Source organism: Carassius carassius, chromosome 45, assembly GCF_963082965.1.
Source record: "Carassius carassius chromosome 45, fCarCar2.1, whole genome shotgun sequence".
In the NCBI taxonomy this organism is placed as follows: domain Eukaryota; kingdom Metazoa; phylum Chordata; class Actinopteri; order Cypriniformes; family Cyprinidae; genus Carassius; species Carassius carassius.
The window spans coordinates 17,367,833-17,388,438 of record NC_081799.1 but is presented as its reverse complement, the minus strand read 5'-3'; the positions used below and the strand labels follow the sequence as shown (position 1 = coordinate 17,388,438).

The following is a 20,606-nucleotide window of genomic DNA, read 5'->3' as shown; positions in this document are numbered from 1 at the left end:
TTGGGTTGTCACTTTTGTGAAAAAAATCCTGTTTGATTTGAGTGACGAGTGTTCATTGAATCGATTGTAAAATCGATTTTGCATGTCTAAAGTTTTATACGGCAAATAACACCAAATATAGGTAAATCCACGGACAACAGGCATGAGGAATGTAAAGATTCAATATATTGGTAAAGACCAATATTTCTGATGATTTATTGGCGTGAAGTTACGTGCAAAATGACAAACAGGAGTGCAACATTTTCGAAAAACAATAAGCAGAGTGGACTGCCATAATGCAAAACATTTACTGCAGGCTTCAACATGGCTGTGTTTACGATTAAATTTCAACAACAACAAAAAAATCGCATAGGCGATTTTCTTAGGCTATCAAAATAAAAATTTTTCCGAATATTCGTCGAATTTAAAATCAAAATCCACATTCGAATGCGCATATGAATTTTAGGTGTGCATTAAGGAAGCTGCCTTATGAGCCCCGGTACGTGTTCCATTCCATCTCGCCGCGCACAGCTGTGTCTACACAACTTTCAAAGGTGGACGAGCTCGACACGCAGTATCTGCTCTCTCATCTTTCACCTTGTGTACGCGCACGAGATGCGATGACAATATATGTGTCATTGCATTATAAGGTTATGTTAGCCTATCCAGTTGAAGCCACTTAAAAAAAAATAATCAATGTTCACACAGAACGCATATTTCGCGCATCTCATGTTTTTAAATGAAAAAATGTATCCTGTGTGACTGGTTTTCCGCCCTTTTTATTTATTTAACAATGCATGCATACATGATGCTGTTTTGTTTATAGTTCTTTAAGCAACTTAATTAATAATAATTGGTTCATAAACATTATTTTAAATATTATGTTTTTTTTCACAATCATGTATTCTAATGCTTTGAATAAAAATGCAGTAATATTTTGCTCGATGCGCTATCTTGAGCCTCAAAAGAGAAGCAAAAAGCTTTTCTTCACCCTAACTGAAATTATGCATTTAAAATTTGAATACAATTCGAATTTTTATCATATTTAAGTAAAAAAATTTGAATTTAGTTTTTTCAGCTATTTTGACAGCCCTAGGCGATTCAAGCCCGAAACTGTATGAGACTGAATACCGGCTGAATTCACATTTCTGTTGTAAAAAGAGAAACATCGTGCAGAAGTATTATTTGCTGTTATGCGTGTTTGTCCGAAGCTGCAGTTGCTGTGTGACGCCTGTTCAAAAAAAAAAAAACTAAATAAAAAAATAAAAAACCTGGACACGCTCCGAGAAAAGGTCGTTAAAATCATTTTCTTATTTTCGTTTTCGAAACTTGTGTTGGTTGATTCGTGCTTGATTCGTGCAATAGATTTTCGAACATAAAGTGACAGTCGACACGGTTTTAGACTAGAGAGGAGAAGGGATGGGAAAAGATCTGGGCACAGTTTTTCCAGAACTTCGTGCCAAGTGAAAGCGGTGTCGAGCTGTTTTAATGAATTTTTTTAGATGTATTATGGTGCCTGAACCCGTATGACTTTGAACAGTGACCGCGAACATTTAGTTTACTGCAGCCGCAGCCATCATTACCAAGCGCGAACCATTGACTCTGACAGTGAGTGAGACGAAGCGAACGCACAGGCCATAGTGTGACATCCGTGTAAACACAGATCACGTCAAGGGTTTTTTTTTTAATTAAAGAAGATAGCCTTCATTTGTATGTAGGCCAAGGCAATTTATATATTTACAATACTTACTTAAATATAATTATAATATAATTATAGTATTTTATTGCGTTTGTATTAGTTGTTTGAAGAGTAAAAAAATAATTGGTCGGTCTTAACGCAAATTTACAATCGGCAAGTCGGTCGGACTAAAAGCAAAAAAAAATAAATAAATTGAGTCGGTGCTAAATTGACAGGGTTGGTCGGGTTACGGCAAACAAGAATATTTTTAAGGGTGGCCTCAAGTAGACCAGTATCCGATATTTTGAACCGATATATATGTCTGGTGAAAAATGAAAAATAATGTCAAAATTAAGAATAACAAGGGCTCTGACAAAAACCTTTTTTAAATTTTAAAAATAATTTTATGGGCAAATTGGTTTTGAAAATGACTGATACCAATAACCATAAAATGCTTAATATCGGCAACGATAATCGGTTGACCCCATAACCTTTAATCTCATGTCTTTAAGAAGTACTATGAATAACTACTAAATGTAATCTTAAGAATATCTAAATGAAAAACTTTCATAATAATAATAATAATAATAATACATTTTACATTTTAAATGTATTTTTTTATTTTATTTTTGCACAAAGTAGTATACAATTTAAATATCAACAACATTGTGAAAAATATTTTTTTCCTCATCAGTATCAATCCATGTATCAATCCCTACTTTTTTTCCATGTAAAAATCTTGTAGCGTGCATGTGTGCTTTTGAAATGTTTAGCTATGTGTTAAATGTCATACATCTGTCGTGCCAGTGGCGTTGATAGTAAAAACGCAAGATCTAGGTCTTTTCCCACCGTATAAGGGCTCAAGCTATCTGAAGATAGAGGTGCTATCTCAATCTCTTTGATTGACACTTCCTCAGCTGCCAAGTGCAAGAATACAAGATCCAGTAGATCCTGGATATTTCCTTCCTATCACTTCCACTCCCATTTCCCTAGCACCCTATGGTGTGCACTTATGCCTCTGTATATAAAGACATTAAATTGATTTCCTTGCTGCGTTTCTGTAATTGCATAATGTTTGAGTGTTTGTTTATTCTAAATATGTATCCAGTGGACCCTGGAGGCCATGAGGATCAAACATTTGGAGATGCTCCTCCATCCTGCTCTGCATTAAACTCTGCAGTTCTGGTTATGATAGGGATCACCACCACCAATCATAGAGTTTAAAGACATAGTGAACTTTCCCTGCATGTTATCTCTCCTCTCACTCTTTCTTACTTCTCCTATCTGCTCTCGATCTCACTTTCACCCTCGTCAGATCACTGGTCCTCATTAGTGCACTTGGAAAGCCTCAGGGCTGTAGATGTTGATTAGATAGATCTGCTGTGGACTCATCTGTGCTGGGTGCTGGAGAAGCTGAAGGAGATCTGGCACTGATGTCTGCTGTAATCAACTTAGAAAAAAATCATCTCTTGCTTTTATATTACATTATTGTGAATGTTTCTGGCATGTGCTTTCTTTCCAAAGTGTTTTAGAGGAAAGTGAAGTGTTTTCAATGGAAAAATATATATTATATATGTGTCTGATATGACACACACACACACACACACACACACACATACACACACACACACACACACACACACACACACACACACACACATATATATTTGGAGTTTTCTATAGTAACATACTTCCACAAAAACAATACAATCCACCAAAAGTATCCACCATTATGTTTTCTCTTTCCCCAGAAAAAAGAGAGAGAGTGTATGCAGTTACGTATTGGGATTCTGAGGTGTGAGTTGGATAGACAGAGGAAGGCGCTGGCAAGAGAAATGGACATAATGCAGAAAGAGAGAGTGCAGCTTGTAAAGAAAGGTAACCAAATTCCTCAAACCATCCAAGTAATGAGAGATCTGTTCTACTTGGTTAAATAAAAACATCATATGTATTCAAATGCCTTTTCTTCCTCTATACTATTATACACCAGCGATTCAAATCCCCACACATCTGCAATCAGGCAAAATTCTCTTCCAAAACTATGTGTCAGATTGAATGTGTTGTGAAACTCTTCATCTTATTTTTCACTGATGTAACTTCATGCGTGTTCCAGTACTTTGGAGGACTGTATAGAGTTCCATCTGCTAAAATGTATTTCCAGATTTAAAATGCCGGCTGTCCAAATTCTCATGTAAATGTATTTCCATGCCTTATATTGAGCAAGGCAGTTATTTTACATCTAACCAGCCTTCAGGCAGAGTCCAGCATCAAATTTCTTTTTTACTGTTCTCACTTAAACTGAAGAAGTTGCAGGAAGCAACGAAATTGTAGCCATTCAGAACATATTTGATGTTTAGTGATGTATTCAAACATTTATGATTTCATTCTAGTTGATATCTGTATCTAACAACCAAAAAACAACAACATCAACAAACACAAACAGCATTGTAAGCATTTGTTTAGCAGGTGAGTGATTAGCATAAAGATCATTTGCCATGTTTCACACACCTGTCGCAGCAAACGTTTGCCAAAAGGATTTTAATAATGTTGTAATAATGTCAGGAATTTAGACTCTGTGATTAATAGCCTGAATGCTATTATTTACCATTAATTGTGTAGTTCGTCGTGTTCAAGTGGTGTCATCCTTTTGGAATCATGTTGGGAATCTGACATTCCATTGTACTTCTTTAGTGCTGTCAAAAAATGAATTGCATCCATATTAAAATATATTTAACACATTTTGGAGGCAATTAATAGCGATTAATCATTTGCAAGCAGTAATATAAATATATACATATAAATACCTTCAAAATATATACTGTATGTCTGTGTTTTTATATATGCATACATAATATACACAGTACACACATATATTTTATGTTAATAAAAACATTTATTTTGGATGTGAATAATCGCGATTAATCTTTTGACAGCACTACCCTTCTTTGAGAAGGAATTTGGACATTCCATTTTCAGAGCACTTTGTATTCTCTTTCAGAGATTTGAATTTGTGTGGTACTGCCCAATCAAATGATGTATACATTGCTTGTCATGACTGATTCGGGCAAATGTTTTGTTAAACATTATATACATTCCTATTTAAACCATGTTGTTAGTCATATTTCGTCATTTTCTATAATGACAAATCCTCTTTGTAGCAAAATGAAACTTCTGGAGTTTTGGCCCATCCAGACCACCACCTCCCAAGTTTGTTGTGATTTAGTGGTCTCATTATTCTTTTCTGTTACTCTACACTGCTTCCATCAAAGATTCAAACTGTGCAGGTGGACATTGAACATGCCGTTTATCCAAAGCTAAAGTTCCTTACCGCCCCATTCGTCACAGCGTCCTGCCATTTATGTTGGATTTCTGAATCCTGTTCTCTTTATTTGCCAAATGTTGTGCATGTGCGGGAGGTAAGAAGAGGTGAGTTTGATTGATGTGGTGGCTGGTGTTTAACTAGAGGGTTGGGCTGCATACAGTGGGTTCATAAAGAATACATATACGCACACTTGCACAAACATAATGATGGAGTGGCCTGGCACTTGCCATCTGACAATGCATTGTGTTCATGACCTTCTAGTGTGTAGAAACAAACAACAGAACGGATTTGGGGTTCAGGGAAAGGTCTGTTCTAGATGGATGACGCCTGTCCAACACCCTCTGTCGAGAGAAGCCTGTCCCGACTGGAGCTGAAGGGAGCGGGCCCATTTACATTATTTGAACTGGAGTAAAAGAAAAGATGGCACACTGTTTGACAAAGACCAAAAGTTTTAGTAATTTCACTGCTTTTGTCATTTAGCAGTTTTTTTTATATATGCGTATATAGTTAAATAAATATTTTTTCCGCTTAAATTCAGTGACTTAAATTTGTGTAATCACTAAAACTTTAACTTGGCATTACCAGAAATATCAAAAACATTCAATATTAATGCTTTGATTTAGTTTAGTTTAGTTAATGCATTGGTTTAATTTAATATTTCCCAAAAATTGCTTACAAATATTGGATGGCCTTTGTTGCATTAAAAATCAAATATTAAATATTTTTGCTATATTTCTGTGCAGGATTTATCTTTTGTGTTCATAAAATTAGTCAATATCATAAGGTATTCACTTAGCAGTTGTTGATGTGTAAGGTTTTTCTATTAAGTGTTAAAAGATAAAGTATAAAAATGTATATTTGGTCTTCCCTTTCCCTTCTTTGCAAACATCTCCTCCATATAAGATATCCAATGGGTTATTATTTATAAAGAAAAGGGAGAAAGGTACTCTTTTCAGAAAGTGACATGAAAGAAACTAGTTTCCAATTTTTTTTCTTTCCCGTCATGTCCCTCTTATTTGAAGCCTGCCTTTCCCATTCCCACTAACAAATGCCCCACACCTAAATTTCATTTAAACACTAATCGTTCTTTAAGCTATTGTCAGTCTACACTTATTTGCTGTGATACTAACCAGACCAGCACTCCTAGAAACTGCATGAAAGCTTCGTTCCAAAACTACCTTATTTTATCCTACTTACAAAGGGAGATTGCCAGAAATTGCACAAAATGATTTAAGTGTAACCACGTCTCATCTCTGTTTAATGTACAAAGCTGCAGTCATGCGCTCTCGCACTCCCCCGCCGGTTCTGGTCACTGAGCGCTTCCTCGTTTCCATTGAAGCACAGAATAAAGCTTTGCAGGGTCAAGCCTTCTGTCACCGTTTCCCTCTCTCTAATTTCTCGGCACGTCTATGCACATGTTGTAAATTATGCCCGTAAAAACGATTTGACGTTGTTATGATCGGTAGTTGTGCTCGGGACCATGGGTCTATAAACGTCAGATGTAGAGGCACTCCACAAACGACGAGGAAAATTTAAAGAATTGAAAAAAATATATTAGTACAGAGCAAAGGGACACTAGTCCTAGTTACTAGTCCTTTTGGTCATTAGAACACCTGTTTGCTTCAGTTTTCTGTGGATTAGCTTTCATGTGCCTTTTTACTCTCATTATCATTGGGGAAATAAAAAAATGCTTTGCCAATTATTATTTTCATCTTTAATTTTTTGTTAATGAGATCAGTTGTTTCTGTGGAAGGTAAAAATATTTTTAATAGTGTCTCAGTGGTTGTTTTTGACCTTACAGTGAAAACCTCTGTAGTCCAGTGTTGTTTTGGTTCTCATTAAAGGGATAGTTCACCCAAAAATGAAAATTTGATGTTTATCTGTTTACCCACTGGGGATCAAGATGTAGGTGACTTTTGTTTCTTTGGTAGAACACAAACCAAACGAAACCAAAATAAACCCTGCGGCTTGTGAGGATATATTGATGTGTAAAGACAAAAAACGATCAGTCTGTGCAATCAACTGAACAATATTTTTATGTGTTTTATTTATTTATTTTTACCTCTGATTCACACAGTGTCTAAATTGTTAGAACTCTCCTAAGCATGTCCTCCTGAATGCGTTCTCAGCAGCAGGCACATGAGGCGTCTTCTTCTTTTTGCTTTAATGGCGGATCGAAGACTTATAAGTGCATTACTGCCACCTATCTCTCAAGTGGACCATTGACACGCTATCTACAATCTCAATTAGGAGTGTCAATGATCCACTTGAGAGATAGGTGGCAGTAATGCACTTATAAGTCTTCGATCCGCCATAAAGCAAGAAGTAGGCGATGCCTCACACTCCTGCTAAAATGCATTCAAGAGGACATGCTTAGGAGAGTTCGAAATAAAAAACTATATATATACTGTTCAGTTTCTTACATAGACCAATCGTTTTGTTTCTTTCACATCAATGTATCTTCACGAGCCGCAGGTTTTAATTTGGTTTTGTTTGTGTTTGTGTATGTGTTTGTTTTATTTTGTTTTAGCTGTGATTCCCATCCACTAACCTTATAAGAGTGATAGACTGCAAACGGTTTGAATAAAAATCTTGGCTTGTGTTCTACTGAAGAAACGAAGTCACCTACATCTCTGATGCCCTGGGGGTAAGCAGATAAACATAACATTTTCATTTTTGGGTGAACTATCCCTTTAACTTGATTGCATTGATAAAAACAGCTTTCTTCAATTTTTTTTTTATGCTTCACAACTGAAAAAAGATAGAGGGTGAGTAAATAATGACAGAATTCATATTATTGGGTGAACAATCCCTTTAACCTCTGCTGTTGTTTCTCCAGAGCAAATGGAGATTACTTCCTGCCAGTAATTTTTAGGAAAGGTGTAGGCGGCGAAGAGGAGGCTTTAACCTGGTGCTGACAACTCTGTTTTAGTAATATTGTCTCTCTCGGCCATCAGAGTTGTCATAGGGGATCGTTTAAAGAGAACAAATAGAGAGCAAAAGCATTTAAACTCTCTGCCTCTGGCCCTTTTTCTTTTTCTTGCTGTCTCGTCCTAATGAGAGGTTCAAGGCTTTGCATATGGGATTGCTTTGCTCCAGCGACAATGATCTCTCTTCCAATTTCTCTGATTCACACATCCCATGTCTTCAGAAAGACAGCACCAGGGTCCAGGATGTCCCGCCAAGCTTTGCTTTAGGACAGAGAGATCCCACAGAGCAGTAAAAGAGAAGAGAATGTGAGGCATATTATAAAGCAGACGCTCTCTGTTTTTACAAGTGCAGGTCAGAACAAAGCAATTTTGCCCCCTTTTAAAAAAATAACAGACAGTCTGCTTTGATTTTCTCTCTTTCCACACTCATCTTCTTATTTTATGTAAGTGAAGTGGAAAAAGAACAGACAAGAATAAACTCTTTAAAGGAATTGTGAACCCAGAAATGATTATTGTCATCGTTTACGCTCCCTCATGACATTCCGAACCCATATGACTTTCTTCCTTGGGAAAAAAAAATATTTCACATATATGTGTATTTGTGTGAATATATATACTGTATGCACTGTATATTTATTGGTTCTAATACAGAGACCTGAGGCACACCACAATTTCAGCCTATCCTCCTTTTGATCTGTTTGTAGAGGGAATTTAAAACCTCACCATCTCTTCATTTCTCACTCATTCATCTCTCTTTCTTTCTGTCTTTTCCCTCTACTGTGGATATTATGTCTGAAATAATGGACCACAACAGTATTGCATTGAAGTGGGGCTGACACATGCATTCCACAGCAGCTCACTCTGGCTGATGCTTTGATCACATGAGGGTTATATGGCTATGCAGGCTAGGTTGGCAAAAACCCTTAGAGCCTTAGAGTTAATCTGGGCAGAGTGTATCTTTTTCCAGCAATCAGATGGAGCTTTACTGTTCTGTTTTCCTTGAATGTACACAAACATACTAGATTTCTGCACAGAGCAGCAGTTAGAGACAATATTATTTTGTACCTTTGTAAGATGGGGGTTTTAATATACATTATTTCCTTTGTAGCAGAAAGTGTTCAACTTCAGGAAATGTATTTTTATTACACATTTATCTAAAAAAAAAAAAAATGTTTCCCCCCTTTTCATTATATATAGGTCACATTATTTTAAGATTTTTTTCATTGTAGTTTTTCCATGTATTCATTTCTTTCTACTTTTCAAATACCATTCATGTTTAGACTTCATTGTTTCGTTGTTGTTTATTATAATAATTTTAACTGTAACTTGAATCTGAAAATCTGAAAAATGAAATGAGCACAAACCATTTCAAAATGTGTGTAAAAAATATTTTACCAATCTTAATAAGATTATAACATTCAGTTGTGGTATCATTTCCACCACAACCAACAATTTTGCCCCAATAGCGTTTTACATTTTTTTTTGTGTACTCTATTATTGTACCATGATTGTGATAAAATACAATTTTATTTATGAATATTAGTTGTAAATAAGACTATTTTAATTGTATTTTTTTAAAAGTTCACAAGGTCAGAGCAGTTCAAAAAAGTTAATAGTTCAAGAAACACCCATAAATGAACTCAAGTACAATAACAGTTTACCAGACTATTTAAAATTGCAGAGTTTCACAATTTCATCATTAAACTCTGTCAGACTTTTTGTAATCTAAGCGTGTCTTATCCTGCTCCATTATACAAATTTCAAGTCAGGAGTGTTTTGATTATATGCTCTCATCTTTTTTATTATAATGCTGAGCAGTTATATTTATGTAAAAAACCCCTACAAGCATTTTTTGAATCTCAATTAGTTTTATGTTGCCTGTAGAGGAAATGTTTTTATGATGATGAAAGACTATGTTTTATGACGGTACAATTTAATAGACTGTCATCAAAATGAGGCGCACCTACCCACTTGTACAAACACACATGAGACTACCTGTTCATTCACCTCATTCCTGTCTTTTCTCTCTCTTTTAATCTCTCCACCTGTCTCCGTTCATCTCCTCAGAGGAGGCGTCATCTACCAAGGATCAGGGTCTGGAGTCTGAGCAAAAGTCTTTGACAGAGTCACAGAAGGAATGCACTGCCAAAAGGTGAGTGATTGGCAACCTGCAATTATCCGTCCCTCTCTTTTCTCTTTTTCATCCCTCGTTCTCCACCCTCCAGTCCAGTGGTCTCACATCTGTCAGACATTACCGTGATGGGCTGCAGAATCTGCTACTCCTTCGTTCTGTCATTTTTTTGGGAACGCTTTGGGAGATTAGATGGTCAACTCAAGCAGACTGAAGGCATGCTGGATATATTTGTGTTTTCCCATCCACTCGAATTGCATCGTGTGACTAAGCAGCTTATGTTGTGTCAGTGCTGAAGGGTTTGACACGACCCAAAGGGTCACACACAGTGAGCTGACTTCTGAAATAATGCTTTTGTACGACTTATCAACAATAAACATTGGTATCATTTGTTACTTTTTTTTTGTCCACTTTGCCTTTAAAATTTTTTTACAATACATGTCAGCAGTCTGAAGGGGGAAATGGGATCAGGAAATGATATAATCCAGTCTTTAACAATGTTTAATATTTATTATATTTATTCATGTATTTGTTATGTTTATGTAATATATTTGTTTATATTAGCCAACAATTTGAAATGATAAAACTGCATTATTGCTGACTACAAATATTAATTAGCCCAAACTTTTAAATGATAGTGTATCATGGTTTCCACAAAAATATGAAGCAGCTGTTTTCAATATTAATAATAACAGAGATTTGCTTCTTGAGCAGCAAATCAGCATATTAGAATGATTTCTGAAGGATCATATGATGCTGGAGACTGGAGTAATGCTGCTGAAAATTCAGCTTTGCATCACGGGAATAAATTACATTTTAAAATATATTAAAATAAAAAAATAGTTATTTTAAATTGTAATAATATTTGACAGTATTACTGTTTTTACTGTATGTTTTCAGTATTTTTCTGTAGTTTATTTATTTTAAAATATAAATACAACTTTAAATTCCACTACCATCACACACATTCAGACAGATGTGTCTGGGCGTTGATTTGCATCTCATGCTGTTTTTGGCACATTGGAGACCCACTTCCAGTAAAGACAGATCAAGTTATGTTCACAGTTTAACAGTGGTTGAATATAAATGTTTTGACCGGATTTTAAGAGGTGTAGAGCAGGCCTGGTGGACCCACATGTAAGCAATAGTCCAGTGAGGAAGGTATATCCTTCATACCTCATCATTACTTCCTTCCTGCCTCTCTTTCATGGCTGTAAATGAATACCGCGTTATCCTCTATCATTACTCTTCATCTTTCTCCTCAAGTCACAGACCCAGTAGCTGAAAGCCGAACATGTAAAGTAAACATTTTTTCAACCCTTTGCACCTCACCTAGACAGGTCTTGGTTTTAGCTGTGCCCATCCCCCAGCCTCCCCCGTCCTGAGGTAATGCTGTGTCCCCTTCTTGACAGATGTACCACTGGAGGATGGGGTCAGCGTGAAGGAAGTTCATTGTAATTTGGCAGTTATGATAATTGAGTAGTTCTTACCATTACTAGAGAGATGATTCAAAGCATCATTAGCGAAGTGAACTTCCTATAGCCAATATAAACATTGCAATTAAGACTTCTCTTCTCTTCTCTTTCCCTTTTCTTTTTTCCCTCTTTCTTCTCCATGTCATTTGGACTCCCTGTTATTTCCTGTGTTGTGACTGGCTTCTGCTACTTATACAGTAGTCCAAATTTTGGACACTAAAACGTGTGAATTTAATTTTATTAGAGAAATATAAATATCAATAAATATCCTTATAACATTTGCACACAAATGCTGCTAGAATTTTCTCAAGAGCTATTGTTATTAACCAGTTGTACAAGTATGTTTTAGTGGATGTATGAACACAGGTTTTCTAGAATAATATATTTACACGTGTATTAATTTTATATAATAATAATAATTATCATCATCATTTGTTTTCAGTTGTTATTATTTGTTATTAGTTATTATTGTAATTTAACCTTTATTATTACTAATTATTAATACGTTATTTATTATTATTATTATTATTAATTATACAATTTAGTTTATTGCAATAAATGTAAAATATTAAATCATATCAATCTAGAAATAAAAATAAAGATAAATTATGATAATAATAACTATAATATAACAGCATAATAGTATTTTTTATTAGTTTAGTATTAATTTAATTTCATGTATTTATTAAATATTTTGTATTATTATTATTAATTATTAATTAAAATATTACAATTAATTATTAATATACTAAAACACTAATAATATATTAATATGTATCAACCTAGAAATAAATAAAGATTAAAGGTGCAATAGGTGATTGTCTTCAGAAACATTTTTTGTTATACTGGTAGAAAGTCTCTTCATATCCCGATAGCAATCATTAAGTTAAGTGGTTTAAATGTATTTATCTGTATTTATATGTTCTGTGGAAGGCGTAGGACCAAGAAATGTACGTCCAATCAGAACGCTCGGTCCGAGCATTTTAAATGGCTTTCCTACCTGCCTGTCAATTTATATATCTGCATACCTCTGCACACTCTGTTCGTGCAGACAGTGACATATGTCACTGCATTCACGCACACTGTGCAGACAGGGCTAGAATGGCAGACAAACATCAACAACCCGGTCTTCCTTCCTGGTATTGTAGTACTTTTAAAGTTTTCTAGCTAGTTAATGACGTTATGTAGCCCAGCGGTTCCCTGTTCCATTGCTCGTGCACATATTTTGCATGTCTCGCTTAGTTAACACACCCAATTCAGATGACCAACTTGAGCTAAGTGAATGAACTGTGTTCCAATCGATATGATCCCTACACCGAGTTCATTGCTCCCTGAGCAGGGGTTTACTTCACTTCGGAACATGGACTGGAATTGGGAACCGCTGATGTAGCCTATTGTAGTAATGTTGTCTCTGGTATTCTGGTCTGTGAGCATAAATGCGTTTAGGGGCCGTGGTTTTGGACGGTGACTGCAGGGAGAGTGGGACGTTTGCTTTCAGTGCTATCAGGCTGATGTTCGCATTTTCCAAGATCTCCTATTGATCTCCTTTAATATTAATAATAATAAATAAGTTAAAATATTGAACTTGTCGAACGTTTTAGCAATACAATTCTTTAATAATACTAATATAGAAATAATGATTCATTTATTATTTTTATTTTAATGATACAAATGATTTCTATTGTTTTCTTTACACTTAATTTGAATATATGGTGAGGTTCTTCTGTGTTTGTTCTTCAACAGAGAGCTGTTTCTAAAATCCAACGCTCAGCTCACCTTCCGCTGTCGTCAGCTTATATCAGAGCTGTCCTACATTTATCCCATTGATGTGGTGAGTGTTTAACTCCACACACAGACAATATCACACTCAAACACGCTCAACAGAAACACTCGTAGTGTAGCTTACTGTCTGTCTTGTTTTGTGCTGATGACTGGAGCGTGTGGCTTGATGGGAATGTTAGAGGTCAGGGTCTTTGCAGACTCTGGTGTTACTGGCAGTTAACAAGTTTTGGTTTCCCACCTCAGTATGACCTAGAACTACTGTTTAGTGCGTACATTGACTGGTACCCGCAGAGTCCCGCTGCCAGTCAAATCAGTTTACAGAATAAAGCCACTGAAAATGAGCAGAAAACCACAATCAGACCAAACTATCCTCTGCCAAGCTTTCTAAGTTGTTGCATAAAGGATTTGATTAATCGGCTGTTCAAGCTGTTTCCAGAATGCTGTGCTCACGACTGCCTTTCTGTTGTTTTCTTGTTCTCTTTGCAGAACAATCAGAATGATTATGTGATTTGTGGTGTCAAACTGCCCAATTCTGAAGACTTTCAAGGTAAGTTTGGAGTTTGATAATTAAATATACACAATGAAAATTTCTGTTGTTCAAGTTGTGACTGACTGATGTATTACTTAACCAATTAATTGACCAATAATTGCTTTCTCTTGAGTCCGTACAAAAATCTAGTCAGTTTGACAAAAAAAACAAAAACAAAAAAACCCCACCTCTGTTTGTTCTTTGGACATGGATAAAGTGGCAAATCATACAAAAAATTAATGTTTTTTTTTCAAGCATATTAAGCAGAAGTAGGGATCTAAACCAGTGTTTATTTTAAGTTTTGTTAAAATAATACAGTACTTTTTATTAACATTTCTAATTCGTTATGTTTTGTTTTTTTTGTTTTTAATTTAAAGGTTTAGTAATTTTGTTGTGTTTCTGTCATTTTTATTATGTGTTGTCATTTTTGCATTATATATATATATATGTGTGTGTGTGTGTGTGTGTGTGTGTATATATATATATATATATATATATATATATATATATATATATATATATATATATATATATATATATATATATATACTTTTTTTTTTTTTTTTTCCAAGTTAACATTTATTTTATTTCAAGTAACAGTGTTTTCTATTTTTTTTTTTTTTTTTCATGGATTTAGTTAACCTGAGCTGACGGATCAGTTGACATCTGGATATTTTAAAATGAAAATGATGCCCGCTTGGCTCCAAAATATTGCTCATATCAGTAAAATATTGGACATTTGTTACATTTTAGTATCTTTTTTTTTTCATGAATTTTCATAAACTTTTCGTCAAATGTCAGGAAACTGTTAATTTTGAATGTCTCATTTGATGTCATTAAATTGCATTCAATACGTACAGTATATGTCTGCATGAAAAAAGTGGAAAAAATTTACTTCAGATTTCCCTGTATTGGTAACTGAATGAAATCAGAATGAGATACAGCAAATCTAAACTCATCTGGAGAGGAGCTCTTGAATCCCCAGTCGGTTCTGCTTCACTGGCTGTAGTTCCCTTGATTTCTGGGTTTCTTCAGTCTGGCTGTGGATCACAGGCTCCAGGCCATCAATCAATCCTCCTTTTCTGTTCTGATCAATGGAGCCCTGTGTCCATGGAACCCTTCAGCTTGTGGTTACGAGTGAGATCACTCTAGTCAGTTATTCACACAGCAAGAACCGTGGTCGGACCTTCTGACTTCTCGTATTATATAAGAGAAAAGGATTTTATTAGGGCATTCATCTCCCAGTGCTATAGTTAGGCTTTTTAATAAGGAGAATGAATTGTGTGTGATGGGTACAAGTGATGTTCTTTGTTGTGCAGGCTGTGGGGAGAGTTATTCATCTCATTTCCCATGAGTCCTTTAGGCAGCACTGTATGTGTCGCAGGGAATCAGGTTTGGCTTTTTTCAGGCAGGAGAGGCATGACTTCAAAAGAACAGAGAGGTTAATGGAAGCCAGGTTGAACCGCGCACTCAACGACACACATGTTCACATACATGCATATGCAGTCTTTCACATATGTGGCTATTGTTTGGCACAGTTGCTCATGCATTTTGAAAGCACTGCGACTCTTATGCATATACAACGTATTATACTATATAAATCTCACACAGCTTTCCATAAGTGATATGGTCTGTGTCTGCAGCTTATTTTCTTCATTTGGAAATGAAATATTGGAAATATGTGGCTGTTCTAGCCTGGAAACCTTCTGTAAGCGGAAATGTAGTGAGTACATTGAAGCACGTGCAGTTGTAGGGATGTCTGGGAAATGTAGTTTGGATGCATGATTATGAAAAGTGTGGTTTTTATGGCTACTTTTAAGAGGAAAAAAAAAGCTTTTTGCATGATTTGTTTTTCACAACCCATAATAACCTGTCCTTTCAGTTGCTCAGCAACCAAATATTTTTTGTTTGCCATTTGGGCTTTTTGTTTGAATTTGCTAGAAATGCCCTGAAAGGTTGCTGTTCAGACAGTGATGGAGCCATCAGAGTGATTTAGATTGCATATAATTATTTAGGAAATGCACACGTATACATATTTTAAGAATGAAGACTAGCATTAGCCAATCCTTGTTTTTTTTTTTTAGAGTAGCTTTTTGCCTCTGGTAATGCTTTTGACCCCATCAGGAAAGGGCATCGCTGGGGTGAACTGAAGTTTTGCATGGTATTAGGTTATTATATGGCTCCTTATAACTCAAAGGCCCTAAGGAGACTCAACAATCAGCTTCCATCAACTTATCAAATGGCCTTTGATTTATAACCTCAGATTGGAGTGAATTAACTTCAATTGTTGTGACTCATCCATCCTTTTAAACAGAATGTACAAATCTTGACCTCAGATGAAATTGAGGTTGTAGGCTTGTATAAATAATGAAGAACCATTTTGTATAAATAATATATTTTTTGCATTGTTCTCTTAAACAAACAGGTTTGTCAAATAATAAATTACAAAATGTATTGGTTTATAGAAAAATATATTTTTTTAGACTATAATATTAATAGTATTTATAATTATTCTAACATGTCATTTAAAATATTATTATTAAAATATTCATTATGTAATATTCAGTATTGCAATTATTTGCTTTAAGTTTATGTGTTCTGTTTTATGTATTTTATTATATAAAATTCTATACTGAGAATTAATTTGTAACAAATATATAACTTATTAGAGACTTATTATTATTATTATGTATAATTATGTAATTAAAATATTATTTTAAAGTCTTTTAGAATTCAGCATTGAATTCTTTTTTCATGAATTGATGTGTTTTGTTTTTGTGAATTTTATCATAAAAATCTATAATGAGAATTAATTTTGTAATATATTATTAGACACTATGATTTATGATTCATATTTTATGAAAATGCTATTTAAGCTGTGATTAAATAATGTGTTTTATGTATTTTTTTATGAATGTCAGTTTCTATAATGAGAATGAGCTGTTAATGCAGAGGCGTTACAGTAATGTGAACAATGTCACAATGCAAAAAACAAAAGTTGACAGTTCAATTCAATATTTCTTTCCTTTTTGATTTTTGGTGGTTAAATGTGTCCCAGACCTTTCTTCAAAATTCACCTGTCTTATTTGAGTTCTGTTTTCTGTGCAATTTTCTCTTATTTACACATTTTTTTGCCCCTGTGTTTTCCTTTGTTTGCTGCAGCAAAGGATGATGGGAGTTTGGCGGTGGCTCTGGGTTATACGGCACACCTGGTGCTGAGGATATCGAACTTCCTGCAGATTCCGCTCAGGTATCCAGTCATCCACAAGGGTTCCCGCTCCTCCATCAAAGACACCATCACTGACAAACTCACAGAGAAGGAGAGAGAGTAAGAATGATTTTCAGATTCTTGAAGTTTTATTGCTTCGTAATTCATTCAACTACATTTTTCATAGCTCTGTATCACAGAAATCATGTTTTTAATTATTATTAATAGTTGAGAGTAGAAAAGCAACAAAAGCAAACCAATTGATTTATCTTATGCTTTACGCTCTAAAAACATTCTTCCTTTAATGTAGGAATATTTATGCATCTTTTTGCACCTGTGGTGTATGTGTGTGTAATTGGTCCACCTGTCTGGTTCAGTTTGCGTGTTCAGGGCTGGTTTAAGGCCCTTTTTGGATTAAACGCTACTTAAACGCCACGGGGTTCTGACTTTCATGTGCCCACCTCGCCTCCCTTTCATCCATTCCTCTTTAACTCTCTTTTCTTTCATCTTTTTATCTCATCCTCCCTCTCAGTAGATTACCTCGTCTGCTGAAGCATGGGAGATAAATAACTAGAAAATAGAAAGAGGGTTTCATTGGTGTCTTAAGTTTGTGTTTGAGCGTTTTTGTGTCTTACTAATTGACATTTTGTCAAAGCTGCATTAAAGAATTGCTACAATTTTATCTCATAATTCTGAGTATTTATTTTGCAAATCGGACTTTTTTTCACCAGAATTCTGAGTTTACATCTTGCATTTTTTTCATGCCACAAAATCAAAAAGGTAATTGCAGCTTTTTGTCTCAAAATTCACATTTTTTTTTTTTGCAGTTGAAAATTTATAGTTTATATGGTGACTTTTCTTCTCAGAATTGGCAGTTATCATCTTGCAGTTGTGATTTAATCTCGCAATTCTGACTTTTTTATTTATATATTGCAGATTCTTTCTGAATTGTGAGATATGAACTCAGAATTGTGAGAGAAGAAGCTAGAATTGTGAGGAAAAAGTCGCAAGTACATTTTTTATATATTTTTTTAATTCCGTGGCAGAAATGGGCTTCCATTCTTTTGTTAATGGTAAAGAGATTTATTTTAATTTTTTTTGTAAACCTCTGAGTTACAGGTGCATTGTTGGTATTTGGTGACAGCAATATTAAGTGCACTACTACACTACTACTACTACTACTCATTCTGCTCCTCCAAATCTATTTGTAAACAAGTTTTACCTTTGACATCCATTCTATGTCTATGTTTATAGCTCTAACATCTAGAGTAATGATTTCATCATCTAATGGGATTCTTTCACAACTTTTGAAACCATCACGTTTGCCTGGTCTGCCATGAATGCAGTTCTTTCCCCTTATCTTCATAGTTTCATGTTAAATTGCATCCTCAGGGTGTGATGTTGCCCTACCATGTGTTAAGATGCTTGTAATTTGACTTTTTGTGTGCATGCAATGCTGTGGTTGCCATGAAGACGGATGCACACTCTTCGGGCTTGGCCTGTGGGGTCCGAAGACCCTGGCATTTTAACGGCAGAATGTGTGGGCACTGCAATTACAGTGCCGGCTACTTCATTCAAATTATTGTTTTTCTGTGTTTGGGTGCCGTAACTAAGCAGGAGCGATCCAAGAAACGAGGCTGCTGGTGTATGCTGATTACATGTCTGTGGTGCACATGCCCAGAGAGGTATCACATTCCTGCATTCCGCACATGGTGAAAAGCCCCTTAATGAAACTCACAGTAAAATTGGATTGTTATAATCAGATGGGCCTCCTTTTGAATGACGGGGTCGAGATGCCTTTCTCTGCTTTTGATGTAGGATTAATGGCTGATTTCAACAGCTTATAAATGAGGAGGATGAAGATGGGGAGGTAAGAGAGAGGGGGACAGAAAGAAAGATCCTGGATTGTGCCAGCTCTTCCTCTCGTGCTGTGTGATGGCTTGATCACTCTGCAGCTAGGGATGGGCACAAGTGCTCGGAAATGACTCGGAGAACACAATATTTGCATGGCATGATTGATTGATTGATTGTGATTATTTAATTTTATTTTTATAGTGGCGTTTGGCAGATATTTTTATCCATTCATTCAATATACAGTTTTTATCAGCATAAATTGGGCTTTAATAGCACCATGTTCTATTTTTTGTTCCACAGGAAACTTGTGGTTAGATTGGGACACTCTTAAAAAACCGGTGGTGTGACACACTGAAATAAACAAGATGAATGAGATGCAATGTTCCAATAAAGATGACCATCTAATAATTATAGTAAAAAGAAATGTATTAAATCATATTAATATTCACTACCATTTAAACATTTTTGTCTGTAGGATTTTTAAAAAGAAATGTATACTTTTATTCAGCATGGATGCAATAAATTAATAAAAAATTACATTAAATACATAATACTAAAAATATTTTTGTTTCAATTAAATGCTCATCTTTCTGTTCTTCAAAGAACCTGAAAAAAATAGCATGGTTTCCACAGAAATATTAAGGATAACTGTTTTCAACATTGTATAATAGTAATAATTTATCAGTATATTAGAATGATTTCGTGAAGGATCATGTGACACTAAAGACTGGAATGATTCGGCTGAAAATTCAGCTTTGCTATCACTAGAATAAATTACATTTAAAAATATATTAGAATAGAAAGCAAATGTTGTAATATATTAATAATATTTCACAATATGATTTTTGATCAAATGAATGCAGCCTTGGTGAGCATAAAAACAATATTTTGAACTGTAATGTACATTGAAGAGGATAATATCGTAAACTTTTATATTTTTGTTTTTGATTATGCATTTTAGCATTTATTTGAATCCATCTAACTTGGCGTGTTGGTATTAAACTACACATCATTTTATAAATAAACACAACTATCTAAAAGCTAGTTTGAAAGCAACTTGAGCTACTGTCAAACTGCTGTAAAATGTATTTCAGTCCAAATATTCTGTCATCATTCACATAACCTTACTTTGTTGAAAACGTTTATGAAAGTTTTCAAAGTATTTTGGAACAACATGAGGGTGAGTACACGATTACTACATTTTCATTCCTGGCTGAACTATCCCTTTAAATTATTAGCTTAGCTACTCCTCAGCTCTTTTACATAGACAAAATATTTGTAAAAAAGATAATAGTGTGTGATTTATCTGTCTAGTCCTCCAGCAGTAGAAATGATCACATCCCTAGCTGCGGCTGGCTCAGATTAGGCCTTGAACATTTCTAATTCTCAGTTATGTTTAGTGCAGACGTCCTACACCAAGTGTCCCGATTTATTGCGTTCCGCATTGATGTCTAGATCTCTAGATGTTCTGCAATTTTCAGCCACGTGAATGTAACTCAATAGGCCGTCTTTCTGCGGAGCACCAGTGAAGGACAAGCCTTTACAAGGTTCACAGACAGTACATTTGGCCGCCCACCTCCCGTTCTGCCAATCACAGCTCCTCACTGGAGACAGTGCTGTTATGAAAGCCAAACAACAGTCAGGACACACTCTTGGTGACCCCCAGCCTGTGTGTTTGTGAATGTAAGGTTGTTTGTGTGAGGGGCAGCTATTAGCAG

At 35.1% G+C, this 20,606-nt stretch overlaps 1 protein-coding gene across 1 annotated transcript in view; it reads left to right on the top strand.

The window, feature by feature from the left end:
• Positions 1-20,606, top strand: part of uvrag (UV radiation resistance associated gene) — a 110,219-nt gene that overhangs the window by 30,939 nt on the left and 58,674 nt on the right. Inside the window, exons 8-12 of the mRNA XM_059539099.1 lie at positions 3,409-3,535; positions 9,977-10,061; positions 13,259-13,346; positions 13,784-13,844; positions 16,989-17,154. Of these exons, the coding sequence (XP_059395082.1) occupies positions 3,409-3,535; positions 9,977-10,061; positions 13,259-13,346; positions 13,784-13,844; positions 16,989-17,154 (527 nt within the window). The remainder of the gene's footprint in view (positions 1-3,408; positions 3,536-9,976; positions 10,062-13,258; positions 13,347-13,783; positions 13,845-16,988; positions 17,155-20,606) is intronic.